This window comes from Girardinichthys multiradiatus, chromosome 9, assembly GCF_021462225.1.
Source record: "Girardinichthys multiradiatus isolate DD_20200921_A chromosome 9, DD_fGirMul_XY1, whole genome shotgun sequence".
Taxonomy (NCBI): domain Eukaryota; kingdom Metazoa; phylum Chordata; class Actinopteri; order Cyprinodontiformes; family Goodeidae; genus Girardinichthys; species Girardinichthys multiradiatus.
In genome coordinates this window covers 3,817,546-3,841,323 of record NC_061802.1, presented here as the reverse complement: position 1 = coordinate 3,841,323, position 23,778 = coordinate 3,817,546, and the positions used below count along the sequence as shown (strand labels likewise).

The window sequence follows — 23,778 nt, the reverse complement described above, 5'->3', positions numbered from 1 at the left end:
TGTTTAAACATCAGTATTGAAGAACCTGGGTTTAACCCGGTTCTAATTCTGCTCCATGTTGATGCTCCTCAGCTTTGAGGCTGCTGGAGTCTGATGCATGTTGACTTCACCGGACGGAGATTAAAGCTTTGGGGACTTTGACGTAAATGGTGACACAGAGAGACCCTGAGGAGCTGCAGCTCTTCCTGTCGCCCTGCTCCGTTTAAAGGAACATTCTCTCTAAAACGTTGGTGGGCTGCAGACTCTGTGGGCTTAGTAAGAATAATCATTTCATTTATAAAGCGCTTTCAATCAAAGTGCTGTACAGGCAGATTAAAAACACATTAATAAAAAAATAACTCTCGAAACAAAGCAAAGGGAAAACAAGTGGGCCTTTAGCTTTGCTTTGATCCACAGAGCATGCCTGTCTTTACATCCAGAAGACCAAAGTTCAGGTTCGTGAAAAGGGAAAGCTCGCTCACCTACAGTCTATTTCCTGACTTTAGGAAACATCAAAAGGCCAATTCCCTGAGAACAGAGAGCACGAGAAGGTACTTACACCTGAAGATAATTTAAATACGCAGGCGCAAGTCCTATATGTTAGCAAGAGCACCTTGAAGTCAGCTCCAACCTGACAAGAAAGCCAACAAAGAGAGGCCAACACTGGGGTAACATGCTCATATTACCCCACAGTGGTCAAGATACCACCATCTGCAGAACTCTAAAAGTTTTTTGAGGCAGTACAGACTGAGGGCATTGTATTAGTCCAAGCGAAATGTTACAAATAAATGGATCAGGACTTCAGCATCCTTGTAAGACAGGGTTGACCCGATCTTAGCAATTCTTCTGAGCTGACAAAAGGACGCTCTAGACACCTACTTAATATGCTTGTTAGATACAAGGGTCTGATTTAAAAACACCACCAAGGTTTTTCATTTTGTCGGTACATTATACAACACAGTCATCAAAAGACAGAGAAACATTTTCAAAGAAGATGACTTGATGACGTCCAATGATCATCATCTGTCTTTGCAGAGTTGAGGAACAAGAAATTCTCCAAGAATCAATCTTTAACAGCTGAAAGACAGACACCATGTTTGATCTAATTGCAGACTGAAAGGTCTCCAACAGATCATTTCATTACTGGATGAGCTGCTTTGAGAAAACTTTCTCAAACACATTTGCTAAAAAAGCAGAGTTTGAAATAGGTCTGTAAATTAATGAAGAGTCAGCATCTAGTCCAGACTTCTTTAATGAAGGTTTAACCACTACTGACTTAAAACATGCAGAGAAAAGAAAGGGACTTATTTAAAATAGTTCAAATGTATGGGACCAAAGATCCTTTATAACCCATGGTGGAAAAGGATCCAGAGAACAGGTTTTTGAGCGTGCTGAAATAACAATGTTAGACAAATCAGACAATGAAGGGAACCCAAAATCAGGTAACCCTCGTCCACTGCTAATAGGAGCAGCAGCAAGTTAATATCACCAGGTGGAACCTGAGGAATTTCCACTCTGATGTCCTCAACCCTGTCGTTAAAAAACCAAAGAAAATCTTAATACAAATATGTGTATATTTGTTGTTTCCATGAGTTTTATGTCCATCTTTCTTGTTAAAAGATTTATAGCTCTAATCAGAACTGTCAGTTTTACCGGAGTCTCTGTAAAGTCATACAGCCTGAAATTTTATCATCTCAGTTTTGTGACATAATGTCCTAAATTTGTCCAGATTTTTCATAAAGGTTTTTAAATTTAAATCACGTGGTTATTAAAAGACCTTAAAAGTAATGCTCTAAAACTTCCAGTAACGCTGATTAAGGCTGGTAGAAGTTAAAGAAACGCCAGCAGCTTTAAGCGTAAACATCAGAGAATCGCTGCAGTGTAATCCTCAGACGTTGATTCAGCTGATAATGTGGGAAAGCAGGAGATTTCTAGTTGGACAGCAACGTTTCCAACTGGACTGGGCTGTGATCAACAGCATTTAGACCTCGGTGTTCTGTGTAGAAGAAGAAACCTCTGCTGATTCCTGTCTCAGAGTATAGATGAGTCGCAGACAAATGATTCACTTTGGACAAAAGGTGAAAATCCTCCCGTCACTTCCTGTTTGACGGAGCAGAGTTCCTGTCCTCTGCTGACCTAGGAGGTGAGCTTCCTGATTGTCTCGTTATCGAAGTAAATATTGTCAGGGTGACGTCAGAACCGCTCGTGTTCAGTATAAACTCTCCAGACTGAAGCTCAGCCTCAGTATCCAGCAGGCAGGCGGAGCTCAGCTAACAATAGAGCCTTCAGCATCCATCGCCGTCGTGTCCGAGTCCGTCAGCACCATGGTCAGCAGCAGGATTCTGCTCCTCAGTGCCTCTTATTGGCTGCTGGTGGCTTTGGGAAGCTGTGATGAGCTGATAGAGGAGCGATCACCTGAGTACGGCGTTATCAAGACTGAGGAGGAGAAGGAGCTGGTGAGTCGGATCTGATCAGCTTTCCAAAGTAAAACGTTTTGTTTTTAGAACCAGTAGCTGGGCCCATCATCAGTAGTGGAAACTTATGCTCAGTCTGAACAAGCTTTAGGAGTTTTATTTTAAAATCTGAGGTTTCAGAATAGGGTTTTCTTTTTTCTCGTAGTTGTTTAGGTTCTAGTCTGTGTCAATCACTCTGATGTTCACCATGTTGGATTCATGTCCCATTAAATTTTACTTTCTGACTCGTGAACAAAGTGAAATACTGCAGCCACTAAAGTCTGTCACTGTTCCTCTGATGATGCTCCATCCTCAGATTGAAGCTCTGCAGGAAGTTCTGGAGAAGCTGAAGAACAAACAGCTGCCGCCATCAGAGAAGAAGCTCGGCTGGCTTCCACCTGTAAGCTCCGTCTCACCTGGCTTTTCCTGCCTGCAGGGTTAATGTGTTCTCATTTAGAGCATAAAATAATCACACATGTATCGTTGTTTCATCCATTTAGGTGTTATGGTGCATCTTGTAATATGTTGGCTGACTTTGTCAGGTTTGTGTTTTCGGATCAGAAGTAAAAGCAGAATCGTTTTTTCTGTCCGCCTGTCAGTGTGATGCCAGTGAGCAGTGTGCGGTGCGTAAAGGGGCGAGGATCGGGAAGCTGTGTGGATGTCCCAGAGGAACGTCCTGTAACTTCAGTGTCCTCAAGTGTGTTTAGAGCTGAGATAGAAAAATGGTGTAGATCAAACACGGAAAATAAACTTTTAAAAAACTTTTTACATGTGTTTTGTTTTTTATTTCAAACAAAGTTTTAAAAAAGTTGTTTGATATGAGGTAAAGTATCAACTTTAATCCTAACGGTATTTTTCAGGAACAATAATAAAATCTTTCTACATGGCTTCAATATTTTAAAGATTGTGAATATTTCATATTTTACCCCAGATGACTGATGGTTCTTGTGTTGCTAAAGGCTGGACCTTTACTGGGCTCAAGATTGTTCATTAATCTTTAATATGACCAACATTTTTCCTCTGGCTGGAGGTGACACTAATGGAGAGTCGTTACTTGAATCTGATTAGAGGAAGCCAAAGATTAGGGTGATGGCAAGGAGGCCTTCCATTCATCAATGACTTGGAGCTCTTTCCAAAAACACCAGTGGACACCTGGAAAAAGCTGGTTAGCAATTATAAGGAGCCTTAGATTGCTGTAATGTCTACAAAGACCTTTCCTGAGAGTATTTATTCCAAAGTTGATTCGCATTCTTACGTTGTCTTATCTTTTCTCTGTCATTCTCAGGAAAAAGAAAAACTGTTGAATTGAAATAATTTTAAATCTATCAAGAGTATTAAAATTATAAAACAGAAACTGTTGATATAAATGTTAAACAACTTTAAAATCATTGCTCAGTCTTTATCATTCATCATTTTCAATATAAATGTTTTAATTGGTAAATACTGGAAAGGAGCAAGCAGTAAGATTTATAAATGAATACAAACGTTTTCGGGGTGCCAGTTCTCAATAACAAGCCCAGTGATGGTGTCTGTCTCCATTTGGTTTTGTAAAAAGTTACTTCATTGTTTTGAAGAGATGAATAAAGGAGCCTTAAAGATGCATCTGAATGAACCATGATTTCTGGAACAAGGTCCTTTGGACCTTTGCAGATTTCTGAATTTCTGGTCTATTGTTATTTGTACCATGAAGGGCTTTGAGCCGTCTGCAGCAGTGGTGCCCAAGTCCATTCCTGCTATCCACCAGGTCTCCCAACACACCTGAATTGCCCCACTCCTTACCAGTTGGTGGCGGTAATGCACCAAATAGCTCTCTACCAACTGCCAGTAAACCTAAGACGAAGGAGAACCCCCAAATCAAATGGTGGGAGTTCAGCCTTTAGATTCAGGTGTATTGAAGACTGGATGTATCTAATAGCTGCAGGATAGTAGCTCTTGAGGAAAGGACTTGGACTTGGGCATCCCAGGTCCATAGGAACAGAAAGTACATGCACATGACTTCTTAATCCTGGTCCCCCGGACCCACTGTCCTGCTTGTTTTAGGTGTTTCCCTGCTGCAGCACACCCGATCCAAGCTTCTGGAGCACTTAATGGCATACTGAGGAGGTTCATGCAATCATTCAGATCAGGTGTGCTGGAGCAGAGGTGGTCCTAACACATGAAGGACGGTGGGCCCTGAGGACCACTGCATGCAGTCTGTCTGTGTCTGAAATGCAGTGGCATCAAATCTGTTTATATCCTGCTCTTAGATTTTAAGAAGAAAGCACTTTCCTTCATCTGATCGTCACAAAAGTGAAGAAAACACATTTTAGAAAGTGCTCAGATTTATTTTTTAAATGAGTACATCCAACCCTGAGCCATATTTTAAACCAGCATCTGACAGAACTTCATAACATCTAAAAGTTGAGTCTTAGGTTTTCTGCAGTGACGAAAGGTTTCAAGCAGTAATCGTTGTGGCATTAGAACAAAGCACACAGACGTTTAGTGGAAACAGTCTCTCAGCCTGATTAAAGCCACAACAGAAAAATAAAACAGCTCAGATACTTGGATCTGGACACCGGTGCTGTGAGGGGAAGAGCAGCAAAGCTTGGAGGGTCCAACATTAAGCGTTTCAAATGTGGAGTTGAAAGCAAGAAATTAAAGTCTGTCTCTCCGAGCATCCATCATATGACAGCGTCTCCATGGCAACCCTGTCACGCAGACAGGAAGTTTGTGCAGCAGTCATGTTGGTTCAGGCTCCGCCTCCTCCTGGACCGTTGGGCTTCCTGTCAGTTTGACCCGCCTCCGCATTGAACTCCTGAACAAAACGCAAACATTTTTAGTGAACCATAAAATCAATTTAAAGCTTGTCAGCATGAAAGGCACAGTGTGGAGATAAATGTTTAGGAGCCCTTCCACCAAGCAGTCATGACCCCCCCTGACTGGCTGTTGACCTCAGCAGTTTCTTCTGAAGATTTAAAAGAACAACCATACACACCTGCAGGCCCTCAATGGCTTCCTCTTCGTTTTAGAATTGGTTTAAAACTTTTACCCTAACCCTAATGGCCTCGCAGCTCCTGATTTCTTTGTGTGTTTGTGTGTGTGGCAGGTCCATGAGGTCATCCAGTCAGCTTTTAGTGGATAACCCAAAGACTTAGGTTTCCCTTGGATCTTCATGCCATCACCAAACCAGGCCTTTTTAAACCCGTATTGAAGATCCAGTGGTTCATAAATGCTTTTAATGTTCCTTAGCACATTTCTTTTTAGCTCATTTATTTTGTTTTCTGTGATCTTTTAGTGTTTTATGGTTTTATCATTATGTGCTTTTTCTCCTTATTCAGGTGTTTTAACAGCTTTTTTAAATGAATAAAATTAGTAATGAATTAACCCACACAGGACTACCTGCACCTTAGTTAAAGACATTTTTATACTGACAGGCTTTTAACTACACATCTACACTTATTTCTAATGTATATTTCACTCTCATCATATCACGTCACTGGAATGATTCAGGACAGCGATGAGTCCGCAGAGATGGATCGGCTGGTCCACTGGTGTGGTCAGATCCACCTGGAAATGAACCCACTCAAGACTGTGGAGATGATGGTGGACTTCCAGCAAACACCCTCCGCTCTGCCCCCCCTCACCATCCTCAACAACACTGTCTGCTGTGGACCACTTCCGGTTCCTAGGAACCACTTTTTCTTAGGACCTCACCTGGTCCTCACACATAGACAATGTTCAGAAGAAGACCCAGCAGAGACTGTACTGAGGCAACTCAAGAAGTTCAACCTTCCACAGGAGCTGGTCATCTTCTACACCACCATCATTCAGTCTGTCCTATCTTCGTCCATCTCAGTGTGGTTTGGCTCATCTACAAAACAGGACAGGTCCGGACTGCAACCAATAATCAGGTCTGCAGGGAGTACGAGGATAGACAGGAGACTAGTCCAAAGTTACTTTCCCTGATGAATTGTCCTTTTCATTGTTTGGGGCATCTGGAGAAGAAAAGGTGGGTGCTATCATGGTGGCATCAATGAAGCATCCTGATGTATGGGGTTGTTTCTCCAAGGGAGTGGGCTGCCTCCAAGTCTGCTTCACAACCATTGAATGAATAAACTCCAAGAGGAATGTCTTCCAACAATCCAGGAACAGTTTGCTGAAGATCTGTGGACTGTTTCCAGCATGGCAGGAAGTCACAAGGCTAAAATAACAAAGTGGCTTGAAAATGATGACGTTTACATTTTGGACTTTCCGGGTCTTAAGCCCACAGAACCTGTGGTCAGAAAACAGGAGGAAATAGATGCCAACAAACTTGGATCAAGTCAGAGGACTAAGAAGAGCAGAATCAGTCAGGATCTCTCCACCAGCTGATATTGGACAGAACAACCCAGGAAATACTGGCCTCGCACAAATTTTAAGCATACAGCAATAAAATCTGTTAAAACCTAAGAAATATTTTTATTGATATTTATCTATGAAATAAATATAGTGGGTTTATTGAACCCACTAAACAGTAGTTACTTTGACCATGAGATTTCTGTTGTTAATCAGCGCAGTAAGAACGTTCAGCCAGCAGATGGGGCTCTGACTCTTCTCCTCCTGCTTTAATCCCATGAACACTGAAGCTCCCTGTAATCTGTGGCCAAAAGCTGCCATGTAACTGTTAAATTAATAATTCTAGCAGAACATTAAATGCAGTTTTTACTTCATCACTTTCTTTCAGTTCCAAACACAAGGCTGGGACATTGAAAATGCTTCATGTTCATCTAAAATCCACAGAAGAGATGAACCTGTGATGCATTCTGTTACAGCAGGTGTTTGAGCCTCCAGACATGATTTAGAGTCGTGTGGATGATTATCAGACTGGTACTCACAGGTTGTCAGATGCAGAGCAGCACAAACGAGTAGCGTCATTGCAGGAATACCAGCGAGGGGAGCGGTAGCAGTGTTGGAAGGTGATGGGGCTGAGGAGCCTGATTGACCTTTGTCCTGTTGAGTTTCTGATTCAGCAGTTTTACACTTTTGACTGTTGAAACACAAACAGAAACTCAGTCAGAGCAAAACCCTCGATCAGCAGCAACACTGGCTCAACCTGGAAGCTCCTGACTGATGCTCAGAGTGGACTCACATCTGTTTCTCCAGGAGCTGCTTCCTGGCCTCGCAGGCTTTGGTCTGACTCTGAGCTGCTAACACATGGCTCTCAGCTGCCTCCTTCAGGCTAAACCAGGAGTTGTTCTGATGGACAGCCTCGGTCAGGTTCACTTGCAAGGCCTCGATGTGCTCTGTGGATGCACAGAAAAGGACCAGGTGATCAGAAGAACAAACAAACAGACGTGCTTGGAGGTGAACGAGTGAACAGAACGTTTGTATTAAAGAGAACCAGCAGAATCAGAAAATACACTGCAACACATTTCCATTTGTTTGAGATTCTAGTGGCTGCAGGCTGATCAGTGTTGGAGGGTCCAGCAAATAATTACCGACATTCAGAAACATCTAGAGGTTTCTCTGCCTTTTGTTTTTTTTTCTTTATTTCTAAAGGTTTTCTGGTGTTTTTGCTTAGATGATTTTCTAGTTGAGCAGAAGCTAAAACTGAATATTTAAGACATAAAACTGCCAACTTAGATTTTCCTTCACATGAACTTGTTTTTTTTTTTTTCAGTAAAAACATTATAAAAGGTTATTCCAACACAGCAACTGTAACTAACTGATCCTGGATCTATTTTCATGCTCCGGCAGCTCCGCTCAGTTTCAGGGTTCTGATTTGGTTCTGCTGATGCTTTACTTATAAGGTCCGATCTCGACTTATCACCAGGTATGCCAGGAATGACACATCCTGCCAGGGCTCATGTTTTCACTGCTTTGGCTTGTTTTTGTGCAGATTCTGGACCAGTTTCAGACTCAGTGAGATCACCGAGGTTCTGAGTTCCAACTGGCTGATCTGGTTCTGAAGCAGCTGATTTGGATCATACTTTCTGTTTTTATTCAGGGGACATTTAACATCAAACTAGCCCCTTTTTGGATGTTTTGCCTTGACACGTTCACATGAAGCAGAGATTAATTTATCTTAAAGTACCAAACCCAATGCTGCTTTCATATCTCCACTATACAGGAATTCATCGCTTCCTTCCAAACGCTGCAGGCAGGAAGTCGCCTTTATTAACTTTTGTCCACACTTCCCAAAAGCTCCCGAGCTGCTGCCGGAGGACCGTGGTCAGGAAGGTAAAAAAATCACATTTTAAATGTCATCTAAGAGCACAGAAACGTATCTTTCCTCAATTTGGTCTTTGGGCCTCATAGCTTGTTTTTTGTGAGTACGGGCAGAAAATGTAGCTTTTCATTTCATTCAGGTTAAAAAAAAAATGTAAATAACTTTTCTGTATCCACCACAAAATCATGGAAGAAACCAACTGCAACACTGAATATGTGACATTTTTCTTCAGAGTGAAGCAACAAAGAAAGAACTTTATTTGTCGTAAATGACCTTTTTCTACTTATTAGTATTCAGGCAACTTTACTGACCATCAAAGCAGTCGGATATCTTGAACCAAAACGAGTCAGACATCATAAATAACTCTGATATTTAAACTGTAACACCACTAATGACACAGCAGTCTAATGAATGAAAATGTTTAGGTTAAATCCTGATAAAAGATGGAAGCCTGCCATCTGTTGGTGTAAAGCAGCATTTCCTTAACAGAGAAGACCCTGAACCTGGGAGTCTGTCAGAACCTCCTACGAGGACATACAGGTCCTTCTCAAAATATTAGCATATTGTGATAAAGTTCATTATTTTCCATAATGTCATGATGAAAATTTAACATTCATATATTTTAGATTCATTGCACACTAACTGAAATATTTCAGGTCTTTTATTGTCTTAATACGGATGATTTTGGCATACAGCTCATGAAAACCCAAAATTCCTATCTCACAAAATTAGCATATCATTAAAAGGGTCTCTAAACGAGCTATGAACCTAATCATCTGAATCAACCAGTTAACTCTAAACACCTGCAAAAGATTCCTGAGGCCTTTAAAACTCCCAGCCTGGTTCATCACTCAAAACCCCAATCATGGGTAAGACTGCCGACCTGACTGCTGTCCAGAAGGCCACTATTGACACCCTCAAGCAAGAGGGTAAGACACAGAAAGACATTTCTGAACGAATAGGCTGTTCCCAGAGTGCTGTATCAAGGCACCTCAGTGGGAAGTCTGTGGGAAGGAAAAAGTGTGGCAGAAAACGCTGCACAACGAGAAGAGGTGACCGGACCCTGAGGAAGATTGTGGAGAAGGGCCGATTCCAGACCTTGGGGGACCTGCGGAAGCAGTGGACTGAGTCTGGAGTAGAAACATCCAGAGCCACCGTGCACAGGCGTGTGCAGGAAATGGGCTACAGGTGCCGCATTCCCCAGGTCAAGCCACTTTTGAACCAGAAACAGCGGCAGAAGCGCCTGACCTGGGCTACAGAGAAGCAGCACTGGACTGTTGCTCAGTGGTCCAAAGTACTTTTTTCAGGATGAAAGCAAATTCTGCATGTCATTCGGAAATCAAGGTGCCAGAGTCTGGAGGAAGACTGGGGAGAAGGAAATGCCAAAATGCCAGAAGTCCAGTGTCAAGTACCCACAGTCAGTGATGGTCTGGGGTACCGTGTCAGCTGCTGGTGTTGGTCTACTGTGTTTTATCAAGGGCAGGGTCAATGCAGCTAGCTATCAGGAGATTTTGGAGCACTTCATGCTTCCATCTGCTGAAAAGCTTTATGGAGATGAAGATTTCATTTTTCAGCACTGACCTGGCACCTGCTCACAGTGCCAAAACCACTGGTAAATGGTTTACTGACCATGGTATCACTGTGCTCAATTGGCCTGCCAACTCTCCTGACCTGAACCCCATAGAGAATCTGTGGGATATTGTGAAGAGAACGTTGAGAGACTCAAGACCCAACACTCTGGATGAGCTAAAGGCCGCTATCGAAGCATCCTGGGCCTCCATAAGACCTCAGCAGTGCCACAGGCTGATTGCCTCCATGCCACGCCGCATTGAAGCAGTCATTTCTGCAAAAGGATTCCCGACCAAGTATTGAGTGCATAACTGTACATGATTATTTGAAGGTTGACGTTTTTTGTATTAAAAACACTTTTCTTTTATTGGTCGGATGAAATATGCTAATTTTGTGAGATAAGAATTTTGGGTTTTCATGAGCTGTATGCCAAAATCATCCGTATTAAGACAATAAAAGACCTGAAATATTTCAGTTAGTGTGCAATGAATCTAAAATATATGAATGTTCAATTTTCATCATGACATTATGGAAAATAATGAACTTTATCACAATATGCTAATATTTTGAGAAGGACCTGTAAAGATATTGCTGAAGAGCAATGTCTGGATTTTCCTCCAGAACCTTTAACATCCCATAACCAACCCCAGATAAGAAACCTGACGGAAAATGCATGATGTTGTGAAATAAAACAATCTTCTGGGCATAAAAACATTGTTCCAAAGCTCAGAACTCAGCTTATTTGAACACGCTATCCTTCCAGCCACTAAAATCTGATAAATATTGTTCTATCTCAGCAGTGAGGCTGCTGAACGTTCACAGATTGAATGCATCCATGAGCTAAGCAGCAGGACGTCATCAATGCATTTACATAGATATATTAAATGAACGTATTGATATAAGACAGCAGTTTCAACAAAACATCAGATAACATGAGTTAGGTTAAACCAAAAAGATTTTGTTCTGACATGAAGCTGCCTCTGAAACCTGAAGGAGGAGGAGGAGAAGAAGGAGAATGGGTCAGGGATAGATGGGAGTGTCAAATGCATGAAAGCCCAGTTTGGATTCTGCGACATGTGGCACTGTGGTGTTGGGCCACTCCCTCTGAGTCCTAGCAGGTGTCTGTAAAGCTGACTTCATCATGGGGAAACCCACATTCCACGGTGCTGACCGTGTTCAGCTGGCTGACCCAGGAACAGCTTGCTGAACTGCAGCGAGTTTAAACCAGACACCTGCAGGATCAACAGCTCCAGAGCAGCAACAGGGTGATGACATCACCGTTCTGCTGTGTTCATTCAGATGTATCTGGCAAGGGATCACAGTTCATGAGTTTGGACAGAACAGACAAGGTGAGTGAGGTCATGCTGAAGTCCTCCACATCTTCAAGGTTGAATCCCTGAAGAAACAGAATCAATACCATCCCTATTTCTATAGACTTTCCAACTTCTCCTGGTGGATCCCAAGGCAGTCCTGGGCTTTAATAAATGTAGAATGCTTCAGTAAGTTCTGGTTCTTGAACACCTCAACCAACCTCCAGAGCTGAGCTTGTACACCATGAAGGAGTTTTGATTTGGGATCTCATGAGCAGAGGTAAAAAACAGAATGTAGATGGACCAGTCTGCAGAGAAATCTCTGACCCATTTGTCCATCTCACTGGTCCTTCAACCACTGCAGAACCTGATAATACTTCTCCATGTGAGGCAGAAACCCTTCACCAGAAGATGCCTTAGATGCCTTCTGGGAGTCTCTGTGTGCTTTCTGGAAGGACCGTCACAGCAAGGAGGGTTGAAGTTAACCCACCACTGTTACACATCTGAGGTTGCTTTTGTGGTTTAAGGGTGAGAAGTACAGTTTGAGAGAGAATCCACAGTAAATGGTCTGAACTTATATAGCACTTTTCCAGTCATACAGACGACTCAAAGCGCTTTACACTAGCGCCACATTCACCCAATCGCACTCACTAACGCTCACACATTCATACGCAACTTGAGGTTAAGTGCCTTGCCCAGGGGCACATCGACATACAGCAGGATGAAGCTGGAATCAAACCCACAACCTTCCGATTGCAAGACAACTACTCTTCCTACTGAGCCACAGTCGCCACAGTGCAATGTGTTTTTCTGAAGCTTGTCTTTTCTTGCCTCTGTAGTCGGCAGAGATAGAACTGGACTTCAGACACACATTTAATGCGTAGCTCTCAGTTCTGACCCAGCTGATTTCCATTCCACTCAGTGTGTGAAAGCTCACATCTGTGTGGTCAGATTGTGACTTATAAACGGCCAGAGGCAGCGTTGGAGCTGCTCGTTTTTGAGGCTGTATGGTGGAATGGTTTTGTGAAAGAAGAGACTCCGTTCCTAACCCTAGGAAACTATTCCACGCTCTTCCGAACCACAACCACAGCTTCATGCTTACAGAAGCTGAGCATCATCCTGGCAACGAAGCGCTCCAGTGTTTGCTGAAGGTCATGGTGTGAGGACACCATCAGAACCACAACATCTGCTCAAAGTAAATGTGTTCCCACACCAGACTCCTCGCTTTGGTCTCCAAACATGAAGAGCTTTTGTTAAATAACAAAAAACTGATGCTGGATATAACAAATACATGTTAATTCTCTAAATATTAAAGCTTATTTAAAGTATTCAATACAACCAGCAGGATTAAATAACTGAAGTTTAACATCTTTTGATAGTAAAAGACCAGTGGAGCTTATTTATTTATTTATTCTGCTACAGGAGAAGCTCTCCCAGCTGAGTGTGCCCGACTCCACCTGCAGGTGGATCACTGACTTCCTGTCTGACAGGAAGCAGCGCGTGAGGCTGGGGAAGCACGTCTCTGACTCCCTGACCATCAGCACCGGTTCCCTCCAAGGCTGTGTTCTCTCTCCTCTGCTCTTCTCCCTGTACACCAACAGCTGCACCTCCAGTCACCAGTCTGTCAAGCTTCTGAAGTTTGCAGACGACACCACCCTGATCGGACTCATCTCTGATGGTGACGAGTCCGCATACAGATGGGAGGTGGACCATCTGTTGGACTGGTGCAGCCAGAACAACCTTGAGCTCAATGCTCTAAAGACAGTGGAGATGGTTGTGGACTTCAGGCAGAACCCAGCCCCACCTGCCCCCATCACCCTCTGTGACTCCACAATTGACACTGTGGAATCTTTCCGCTTCCTGGGAACCATCATCTCCCAGGATCTCAAGTGGGAGCCAAACGTCAGCTCCCTCATCAAGAAAGCCCAGCAGAGGATGTTCTTCCTGCGGCAGCTGAAGAAATTCAACCTGCCAAAGACTATGATGGTGCACTTCTACACAGCCATCATTGAGTCCATCCTCACCTCCTCCATCACCATCTGGTACGCCGCTGCTACAGCCAAGGATAAGGGCAGGCTGCAGCGTGTCATTCGGTCTGCTGAGAAGGTGATTGGCTGCAGTCTACTGTCGCTCCAGGAACTGTACACCTCCAGGACCCTGAAGCGGGCAGGGAAGATTCTGACTGATCCCTCCCACCCCGGTCACAGACTCTGTGAAACTCTCCCCTCTGGCAGGAGGCTGCGGTCCATCCGGACCAAAACCTCACGCCACAAGAACAGTTTTTTCCCATCTGCCACCAGCCTGGTTAACAAAGCCCGGAAATCACCCTGACATTCTCCCTTTCACCTGTAACACTGTAACTCTATGCGTTACATTAACGCTCAGCTTGGACTCCTGCTTTACTTGCACTGCTTTACTTGCACAATGATCACCTGCACTGTTGTATTGCTCTTGCATCTTATACTGCTCTATATTTACTCTCATTCACTTAAAACTGTGCACATATATTTATATTATATTGTAGATATGTTTATACTGTTTCATTTGTATTGTATTGCACCAACTACGCCAAAACAAATTCCTTGTATGTCCAAAAACGTACTTGGCAATAAAGTTTTTCTGATTCTGATTCTGATTCTGATTTATGGATGGGTCCCTCTCATGTCTGCTGTCATTAAATCTAAAACTTTACATGTTCAGTTTTTTGGTTTTTCAGAATAAAATCCCAATCGCTCCTGCTTGTTGTTCTATTCGTTTTTCCTCTAATTTTACAGATTTTCTTTTCTTTCTTTCTTGCGTGTAAAAGTCAGACTGAAAACATGAAGCATCAGAGTCTCGGTTTATAATTTTAGTTTCAAACAGACTTATTCATCTTTATGTTTTGATTACATGACTCAAGAAGAGACTCGCTGCTCAACACTTCTTTTCATTTCTATTTATTTACGTGACTCACGGGTCGTCATGGTAACAGGGGGTGGGAAACACGGCTAAGAATACCACTGGAGAAAGTCTCCTTTCATGGCAGTGATGGAGTTTTTCCTACAGCGTCGTACCTTCCTGCAGGCTGAGCTTCTCCGTGAGGTTCGCCTCCTTCTGCTGCAGCAGCCTGATGTCCTCCTGCAGAGCAGTGACGTTCATGGCCAGGGCGACCTGCAGGACGAACCAAACACACCCCAAGGAGGGGAAAAATGAATGTTAGAATTAACATTTATGTAGTTTGTAACCAAAGAGAGGACGCGTAAAAGGTCCAGATGGGAACATTTCTGGGTTAAAAAGTTCACAACCAGAACAACAGAGCAACCCATACGCGGATGATGGAACACATTGCAGACAGAAACAGGAGAAAACAACAGGGACATTACAAAAAAGATTCATCAAAAGACAGAAACTTTCAGAGAGGCAGCCAAGAGGTTAACAGCAACACTGTCGGTGCTGCAGCAATATCCAACAAGTACTGGTTGTGTTCTACATGTGGCAGCAACTTCCTGTATTCTCAACATGTCTGGATCATGGAGTCTGGTTCCAAGTAGGAATACATGTAGCATAGCTTGGCTAAAGTCTCCCAAAACCCTAGAAGAGATTGTGCTACAGCCTGATGACATGAAATGTTTTGGCCCACTGCTTCAAAAAACACACATTTGTTGCAAAAAATAAAGATTGAACACCCATGGTGAGGCATGGTACTGGCAGCATCATGCTGTGGGGTTATTTTTCTTCAGCTCTGGGTTTGTCAGTTTTTTTTCTTGCAAGGTGGATGAAATTATGAGTAAACACCAAATACCAGTCAGTTCTGGAGCCGACACAACAATTTTATCTGCAAGAATGCCAAGGAAGAAGACATTTTTAGAGCATTTTTATTTGTTAAAATGCAACTTTACACTGATAAAAGGAAATATATTTTTGTATACCTCCTGCTCAGGTTTTCTGGGCGCCGTTTAGACGTTTCAGCTGGTTTTGTCTTTAGACAAAATGTTACCAATGTTATTGCTCAAATTTTGTTTCTGAAAAAAATCAGCATTGATGTTTCTAAATAATCCTAAACTGTGGAGTTCAAACCAATCACCTTTAACCATTTAAATAAAAGAATATTTCTTTTTAATGAACTCAGCAGATATAGTTAGATCAACAGGAACAGCGCAGACAAACGTCTTCCTCTAATAATAGAAAACATTCAGACTGGGCTGATAACTACTGATGCTGAGCAGAATCCAGCTCCCTATTGCATCATCTTATTAAGCAGAACCATCTACAGAGTCCAAAGTCTGTCACATCTGAAGAAAGAAGGTTATTCACAGAGTGCCGATCTGAACAGATTGATTTTTCTGTTGTTCTAAACGAGCTAATTAGCATTTTATTTAATCTCTATGACTAGCATTCAGTAGGTAGTCCACACAATAATTATCTTTACTGTAACATCAACAGCTTGCTGCCATGTTCTGGTGCTGGGGTTGGTTCTTAAACTGTTCTGCAGGAAAACACAGCAGGTAGTAGTGCACAGAAATAGTTGTTTGCACACAGTATTGTCTCTTTGTTTCTGAAAGCTGTTTAAATATCAACAGTCTGATTTATAAACAGCAGTTTAAACAACAGTGTTTATTAATGCTCTTTATGAACCAACAGTTACAACCACAGTTTTAATTACGTGGTGACTTTAGAAGCTCTGATGGTGTTTATAAACTGAGTCAGAAACAGAATTTATAAACTCATCTGAATACTGTGTTTATTTTACATAAAGAACTTAAAGTGAGCGCCGCTCATCCTGGCATCATTTAACTTCGCTTCATTCGGGAATGAAAGATATAAACTTTGTTTTCTGGGGGGGCAAAATGTTAGCCACTTCATGCAGAAAAGACCCACAATATGTTTCTGAACTGTCCCATTAAAGTCTCTTTAACATTCTCCATCAAATGCACAACAGCCCATAAACACACAAGTTGTGTGTATGGAATAAAAAAGGTAAAACAGTCCAGTCACACTTAAACGCTCTTTAACAGTTTCTTAATCATGAATACAACCTGATAAAATGCATTAGGCTTGCACATTCTCTCCTCATAAACACATCATGATTCACATGCTTCATGCATCCGGTTCTTGGACAAGCTCAACAGGAAGTGAATTAAAGAAAGCTCTGCTTCGTTCCCCAAATCTACAAACAGTAGCTGTTCACAAACCACAGGTGGGGTTCTTCCTGCCAGCTCACACACACTCTGTGGTTTCTTCTGTGGTTAATTGAAGATATATTTTTAGAGACGTTAAGGCATAGATGACCTTATTTGGAGCACAGTGGCCTGCAGAATTAGGAAAGGGAGGCAAAACACACAGCTCAAAGCTCAAAGCAATTGCTGATTATTAAAAAGACACAACCAAGACTGAGTCACACTGTGGCTCCAAAAATCCCACTCAGACTAAATATTTCACAGCTGACAGCACAAAGAGCCGGAGATGGAATGGATTGATAGCAGCGACGGGTCACCAATCTGCTCAGCAAGCCTCAGGCCGGATAATGCAGAAAGCGTCTAATAAAGCTGATAAAACGATGGGCTGAAGGGGTTAAATGAGACGACCCAGCTTCATCTTGAGCACAGGAAGCTGGCAGGAAGTGCAAAGCTGACTCTTTCCTGTTGTGTACAAATGTTACATTTTTTTTTTTCTCAGGGGAAATGGATGACCTAACTAGTAAAAAAAAAAGCAATAATTTGATTTTAGTTTGAGAAAAAACATACTAAATAATTTAAACAATCGCCAACATATTTACTGTCTGGTTCCAAGGGAGGGTTGTGGTTTCACCCACAAAACGCAGCTTTGAGAAGTAAAACCTGCATGATCCTCCTCAGATGTACTCATGCACCAGCTCTCCACCAACTGATGCTGGTACTGGGAATAATTTTACAGAAACCTACGCATTTACCACTACAAGCTTTTTCTTTCGACTATAACTTTACTCTTCTTTGTAAGAACATACAGCAGATATCCAATGTCAAATCTCATCCTGTTTGCTCCGTATGATTTATAGGTCCAGAACTTTGAAATTCATCAAAGCCTCTCAATTATTTCTCCATTTCAATTCAAATCAGAGAGAAAAGAATACAGGAGCAGCCATGATGGATCAATATAAGAAAGACACAGCTGCTAAAGAATACTCAAAGAACAAAAATCAAAAACTGAAAGTCATTTTCAAAAAAATTGAAGCCTGAGTGGCAAAACCTTCTAGTGGTCACATATAGGGGAAGTGAGAGTATTTTATTTATTTATTTATTTATTAAAAGGTTTCTGATTATTTCTAAATTTAGTGCGCGTGAAAGCTGAGCATTCTGGAATAAAATCTTAAAAAACATTTAAACTTTAATGGCTTTTTCACTGTAAATTAGCCTGAGTTACAAAGCTCCTAAGAGGCCTATATGTTTAAATAATGAACATTTTGACAGTTTTTCATTAATATATACATTTACTAAGCACCATATAACCCCAGCCAACAGCTACAGCACACTGTTCTTGGTGGACCTGCACATTTTGAGGCGTTTATTGCACAGTGAACCAAAATGTAAAGGAAATGGAAGAATAAGATGTCTAAATGCGACAAAAAGCGACCGATGTTTTTCAGCGTTTTGCAGCAGCATTCCTTTGTAATAATCAGCTGCTGGCTGGTATTTGTCGCATGCTACAGACAACAAAAGTGCCCGACACTGTTTGGCTTCTGAATTTGGTGAAGGATGTGGTTAGGAGACTTATGAAACCACTGTAGGTTTGCATAAAGTTTATTGGAATCTTTAAATTCTTCATTAAAGAATAACTTAATTTACAATACTGAGAAAGTATTTCCCCTCTCAGTGATTTCTTGTGTTTTTATTTAAAAAGCAAATTTTAAATAATGATTTAATTTTATTTTATTCATCAATTAAAAACAACCTGATCCTGTGTAAGAAAATGATCACCGCTTGAAACCTAAAACCTTTGGGGTTTGTTCCACCCTCGGTGACAGCAGCTGTTACAAGCATTTATAATAACGTGCAAAGAGTCTTTTGTTTTAATTCAGCCACACTGGAGGGTTTATGACCATGGCCATTATATATTGTTCTGCTTCTGAAATGCCGTGTTAGATATTTACCAGATGTAACAGGAAGCACACCTTTCAAAATATTTCCCCAGAAGTCTTGGAGATGTGGGACGGGTCTTTGTGTTGGTTTTGCTTTGGATTTTTTCTCTTTAATGAATGAAATCAACACATGAAAACTGCTTCCTGTATTTCTTCAGGTTATCTTTGTCTGTATTTAAAATTAGTTTAATATATGTAAGAGTTTCGTGATAAGACAGCGAGAAGAGATGAGATCTGTAAGGGGCAAATACTTTTCCACGTCTATGTTAAAAACTGTAAAAAAGCATTGGTAGGTTTTTCAGGCGCTAACCCCTGCAGGGAGATCCAGACAGAGGACCAGCATCTGTAACCTGGAACGTTCTCATCTGTGGACTGGGACAGCCTGCAAGAACTTTCCCAATACCCCGGTTTGACTTCTGATCCGCACAAACGTCTAGAATAATTTGTACTGAAGTACAGAAAAACTAAGCGTTACTCAATGGTGTTTTTAAAAAAAATATTTTCATTCATCTAATTTATTCTGTTTCTAATACATTCATGTTCACCCAGAATCCACAGCAATGCTGGCAGCAGTGCAGCCTGAAGGAGGAAAAAGTAAGGAGGCAGTGAGACTGGAGTGGAGCAGAGGTGAAGAAAAGGAGGAAGAGGAGTGAGTCACGACGAACCACAAAAGCAGGAGGCAAGCACTCACTTTTTCCAGCCAGCTCTTCAGAGAATATGAAGGTGGAAAAGCTGGAAGCAGCTAACAAGGCGAGCATCTAAACTGTGGGACTGCAGGGAGGGGAAGCCTTCTCAAACTCTCAGAGCAGGAGGGGAAAATGGAGTCTCCCAGTGGTGGAAAAATGAGTCCCGCCCAGTTTTTCTCACAGCTCTGAAATGTGCAGAAACCTGCTGAATCCACTTTGTTTCTGCAGACTTGATTTATGCTTATCAGGTTTAAGAAGAGAATGGTTTTAATTAACCAGTTAGGCTGAGAAAAGAGATGTGTTGGCAGCAAATCGGTCATTTAATTCAAACCATCAGATTTGTTGAGACTCTCATGTCGTCACAAATCAGCACTGAGACATTTAATCACTGTTTCAGGCAATGGCTTTGGAGAAGAGGTTAAAAAGCAAAGAGAAATCTCTTCCCACCCAAACCTGTCATTCCAAACCAAACCTCAAAGAGTGAAAAGAGAAGAAAAACATCAGAGTGAATAAAAAGGTTATTTTTGTCTGATATTAGTCAAAACTACACAACCCATTAATAGTTAAATGTTAGTTAAATGTTAGGAGTCCTATGCTCACTTTGTCCACCTATAAGATCAGGTTGTCATTTTGGACGTTCCTGCTCCTGTCGGTTGTGGGAAACCTGAACTAAAAACTAATTTCTGGTCAAAATGAGACGATCAGTCCTTCATGTGGTTGTGGAAAAAGTCTGGCCAACTGTTTTCTCCAACACTGCTTTGGTTCTTTAAGGTTTGCTGACATGTGTTTCTGAACAGGTCGTTGAAGGTCCCATCTCAGCACTTCAGTCAAGTTGAGGTCTGACTTTGACTAGGCCATTGCAACACCATGACTGAGGCCTTCTGTTGTAGTTTTGCTGCCAGGTTTGGGGATCACTGTCTGGTTGACGACCCAGTTTGGGCCAAGCTTCAGTTGTCGGATTGATGGGCTCGTACCTGACTTTAGTAAACTCTGTTGATAGTGTGCTGATGTGCCTCCTGTTTTTCTCCAAACATGGAGCAGTACATTATGACCTAACATCTCTACTTTGGTCAACTTTGCAAACGAGGAGCTTATAACTCTTCCCAGATTGATGGGCAGTAACAATTGCTTCTGAAAGGTCATTGCTTTTATAGAGGTGGTCAGAGGTGAGTAGTAGCTACAATAGCTACATTTACTCATTTATATTTACTTCTAGGTGTAGTTTTAATGCACCGTACTTTTACTTGAGTAATATTCTTTTGAAGTATCGCTACTCTTACTTGAGTACAGTGTCTGGATGTTCTACCCAGCTCTAGTTACTTCACTGAATGAAGAGCAAGGATGTTTCAATCAAAATGCATCAGACACACAGTTTGTTAGAGTGAGACCTCTTTTTTGTACAAAAGCCTTATTGGTCTAATGTCATTTTCAATCAGCTGAACCATTTAGCGGTCAAGTGAATATACAGTAATATTGTAAGTGCTTATAAATACAGCAATACCTACTGTGAACATTCGTTTCAAAGGTTTTATTTTAAGAAATTTGATTTGGAAAAGTCATGATTTGAAAGAGTTTTGTTTTGGGTTTTTCATCTGTTCATGATTTTGTTTTCCAGGTCCTGCTTTAGTTCATACCTTTAGGTTTTAGTTCTTACTTGTTCTGTTTATGGTGAATTTCATTTTCTGTTTCTTTGTAAAAATTTCCTTTGGTTAGATGGTGCCCTTGGATTTCTGTTTACTTCCAGTCATGTTTTGTTTTCACTCTCTGCCTCTGCCATGGTAATCAGCTTCATCCGGTCCACCTGCTTATGTCTGTCTCATAGTTTTCACCTGTGTTATGCTCGTTATTCCCTCTGTTTGTCAGATACATCCTGTTTGTTCATGCCATGCCAACCCTGTCTATGTTTTCGACTGTGTTAGCCATGCCATGCCTGTTTTTCTCATTTTCATGTCTGGCTATAAGTTTTTCTCTTTTATTTTAATTTAATTAAATGTTTCGAATCACCTGTCTGCATTTGGGTCTTATTCCGAGAGACTTTCATAACTTGAAAAGTGTTATGATCAGTTGCTCAGTAGCCTTTTTACCAAATACTTTTTTACTCTTCCTTGAGAATAACTTTTGGCTATGCAACCCTCTGGAGGTGGTCATAATGAAGATTATCAGTTAACCAATGCATTTGATCAGCCACACCTGGCTGCTACTTTCACTCTCAAATCCTGTGGAATCATTATGGGTGTATTTAGCTTTTCACATGTAGGTTTTCTATTTTGGCTTCTTCTTCATTTAATAAGTATTAACAGTGTGGATGCTGCTGCGTGTTTGTGTTCACTTCAGGTAAGATTTTAACTATTTTAAAACCTGGTAAGACCAGATTGCTTTTATTACCTCCTGATACATAGTAATAGCCTAGTACTTTAATACCCTGTAATACCCAAGCACTTTATTTTTTACTGTAACTGCATGCCGAAATAATAGCAACTTTCAAAGCAGGTACTATTCTGGTCGTACACCGCAGCCAGCGAAAAGTTTTCAATTTGGTGTCTGATTCATAGCTTTTCATTTGAAGTTCAAAAACTAAAATGCAAACCTGAGCTGATCTAAATCTGAAGAAATGAAGTAAATTTTGTGGAACATCAAGTCCTGTCGCTTTAGTGAAGTGTGCCGCTTTTTATGGTGCTGTTTTGTATAGTGCACGTATATTGGGATGGAGTACAATTCATAGTCTTCTACTGTGTCAGGAGTGGGTATCTAACATTGGCTGTGATGTCGCCATCATGTTTGATTTCTTTTTCTATATAACGCTCTATGTGCATTCTATGAGTGGCCCTAAGTGGTCAAACAATGATTAGCTGAATTAATCAGAGAGCAGGTCGGTTGGAGGAAATGGGTTTACCAGGGTGGTAGCCCAGGGTCCACATTTGATTTTTTTTTTTTTTACTTTTAATAAATTTATGTATTTGTTTTCCAAATAAGTTCAAAACCATATCACTATGAAGTTATTCAATTAGTTAGATATTGTGTTTTTACTCCAACTTTAATGTAACTGTCGACAGCATCTGAAGTCAAAACTCTCAAGAAGGTTGTTTTCACTTTCATTTCAGGTGTTGTTTGCCTGTGTGTGTGTGTGTGTGTGTGTGTGTGTGTGTGTGTGTGTACAGTGTGTGTAGAGTGGTGTCTTAGCCCAAGGAAGCATCACAATCTGGTCTGGATCCAGGATTTCCTCTCTATGGGGACAGTGACCCTATGTTGGGTGGTGGAGGTATGCAGTCTCTGACTGTCTTGTTTTCATCGTTTTAGTATGAAGACTTTTCAAGAAATTATGCTGTTTATGTACCTTTAAGACCGGATGTAAGAACCTTGGTTCAAAACATAGATGTAAATAGGTGAAGGGTATGGCTCAAACCCACAGGCCCACATCCTCCTAAATCCTGCCCTAGATGCTGAACTAAATATAAATAAGAAGCAGAAAAAGTCTGAGTAAAACTGTGAAAGACTTTCAGAACGTCCAGAGAACTATTGATCAAGACCTCTTCTAAAGATTACAAGAAAGTTTCACTGCTTGGAGGGAAAATATTAAGAAATGAAAACTGGATGAAGAGTTTTGCACCGTTTTGTCTTGTAAATGTTTCCTATGAAGCTGTACATGTAAACAGTTTCAGATAACACATTCCTGATTCAGATCCCACCACTTCATATTTTGGCACCAGATCCTGAATCGTCTTAAACAGTGAATCAAAATAATTCCCCTTCCATTCAAGTCTTAAAGGTTGTTTCAGAATGTTCAGACAGTTGAAGTAAATCCAGAACTTACATTTTTCTGCTGGCATTTCTCTAGCATGGTGTTGGTGGTGTTTAGGTGTCTCTCCAGCAGCAGGATCTTCCGTTTCAGTTGATCCTGGTCCTCCCTCGCCTCCAACACCTGCTCCTCTAGGGCCATCTTGTTCTCCCTGAACTGCACCTTGGCTCCCTCCAGCTTCGTCGTCATGTCCCGCAGCTCAGCGCGGCACTGGGCCGAGCCCTTCAGGTCTGGAGACGTGGCCCACACCACAATGATGATGATGGAGATGATGGACCAGACGACCAGCAACCCAATCACCCCTATCTGGACCTTTTGGGTGTTTTTGAAGCCGTTTGCCATGAGTGCTACCTGAGATGGGAGGTGGAGAAGATGAGGATCAGCAGCTGCTCTCTGTGAGTCCCTCAGGTTGAACTGAGCTGGAGTTTCTATTCAGAGTAGGCAGGGACAGGACAGGGAGGAGCTCCTTCACTGGGGGACAGGAGGAAAACACCTCCCCTCCAGCTTCTGCCTCACCCACTCCTCCCCCCATGCAGAGCCGCACCCCAAACATCACCCTCTTTCACCCGCTTGATGTTATCAAGCCCAGGGAGGATGCAGCAAACTTACAACATCATCGTCAAATACACACATTGAAAGTTTGGTGTGTGTGTGTGTGTGTGTGTGTGTGTGTGTGTGTGTGTGTGTGTTTGTGTGTGTGCAGGA

At 41.8% G+C, this 23,778-nt stretch overlaps 2 protein-coding genes across 2 annotated transcripts; one reads left to right on the top strand and one right to left on the bottom strand.

Annotated features, from left to right (window-relative positions):
• The first annotated feature begins 72 nt into the window (after window positions 1-72).
• Window positions 73-3,202, top strand: LOC124874067 (cocaine- and amphetamine-regulated transcript protein-like). Its single transcript, XM_047375242.1, has 3 exons — window positions 73-2,435; window positions 2,749-2,832; window positions 3,032-3,202. The coding sequence occupies exons 1-3, from the start codon at window positions 2,304-2,306 to the stop codon at window positions 3,137-3,139; spliced, it is 324 nt and encodes a 107-aa protein (XP_047231198.1). The 5' UTR covers window positions 73-2,303; the 3' UTR covers window positions 3,140-3,202.
• A 639-nt stretch (window positions 3,203-3,841) lies between these two features.
• Window positions 3,842-23,529, bottom strand: si:ch211-1a19.3. Its single transcript, XM_047375241.1, has 5 exons — window positions 23,089-23,529; window positions 14,552-14,648; window positions 7,540-7,693; window positions 7,286-7,437; window positions 3,842-5,226 (listed from the first exon to the last, which is right to left on the bottom strand). Coding segments are annotated over exons 1-5 (732 nt in total). The 5' UTR covers window positions 23,416-23,529; the 3' UTR covers window positions 3,842-5,224.
• Window positions 23,530-23,778: the final 249 nt, after the last annotated feature.

Coding starts and splice junctions, on each gene's coding strand:
- LOC124874067 (XM_047375242.1), top strand. CDS start 2,304: ATGGTCAGCAGCAGGATTCTGCTCCTCAGTGCCTCTTATTGGCTGCTG. Junction 2,436..2,748: donor CTGAGGAGGAGAAGGAGCTG/GTGAGTCGGATC, acceptor CTCCATCCTCAG/ATTGAAGCTCTGCAGGAAGT. Junction 2,833..3,031: donor AGCTCGGCTGGCTTCCACCT/GTAAGCTCCGTC, acceptor TCCGCCTGTCAG/TGTGATGCCAGTGAGCAGTG.
- si:ch211-1a19.3 (XM_047375241.1), bottom strand. CDS start 23,415: ATGGCAAACGGCTTCAAAAACACCCAAAAGGTCCAGATAGGGGTGATT. Junction 7,694..14,551: donor GAAGCTCAGCCTGCAGGAAG/GTACGACGCTGT, acceptor GTGCATCCACAG/AGCACATCGAGGCCTTGCAA. Junction 7,438..7,539: donor CAGCTCCTGGAGAAACAGAT/GTGAGTCCACTC, acceptor GTGTTTCAACAG/TCAAAAGTGTAAAACTGCTG.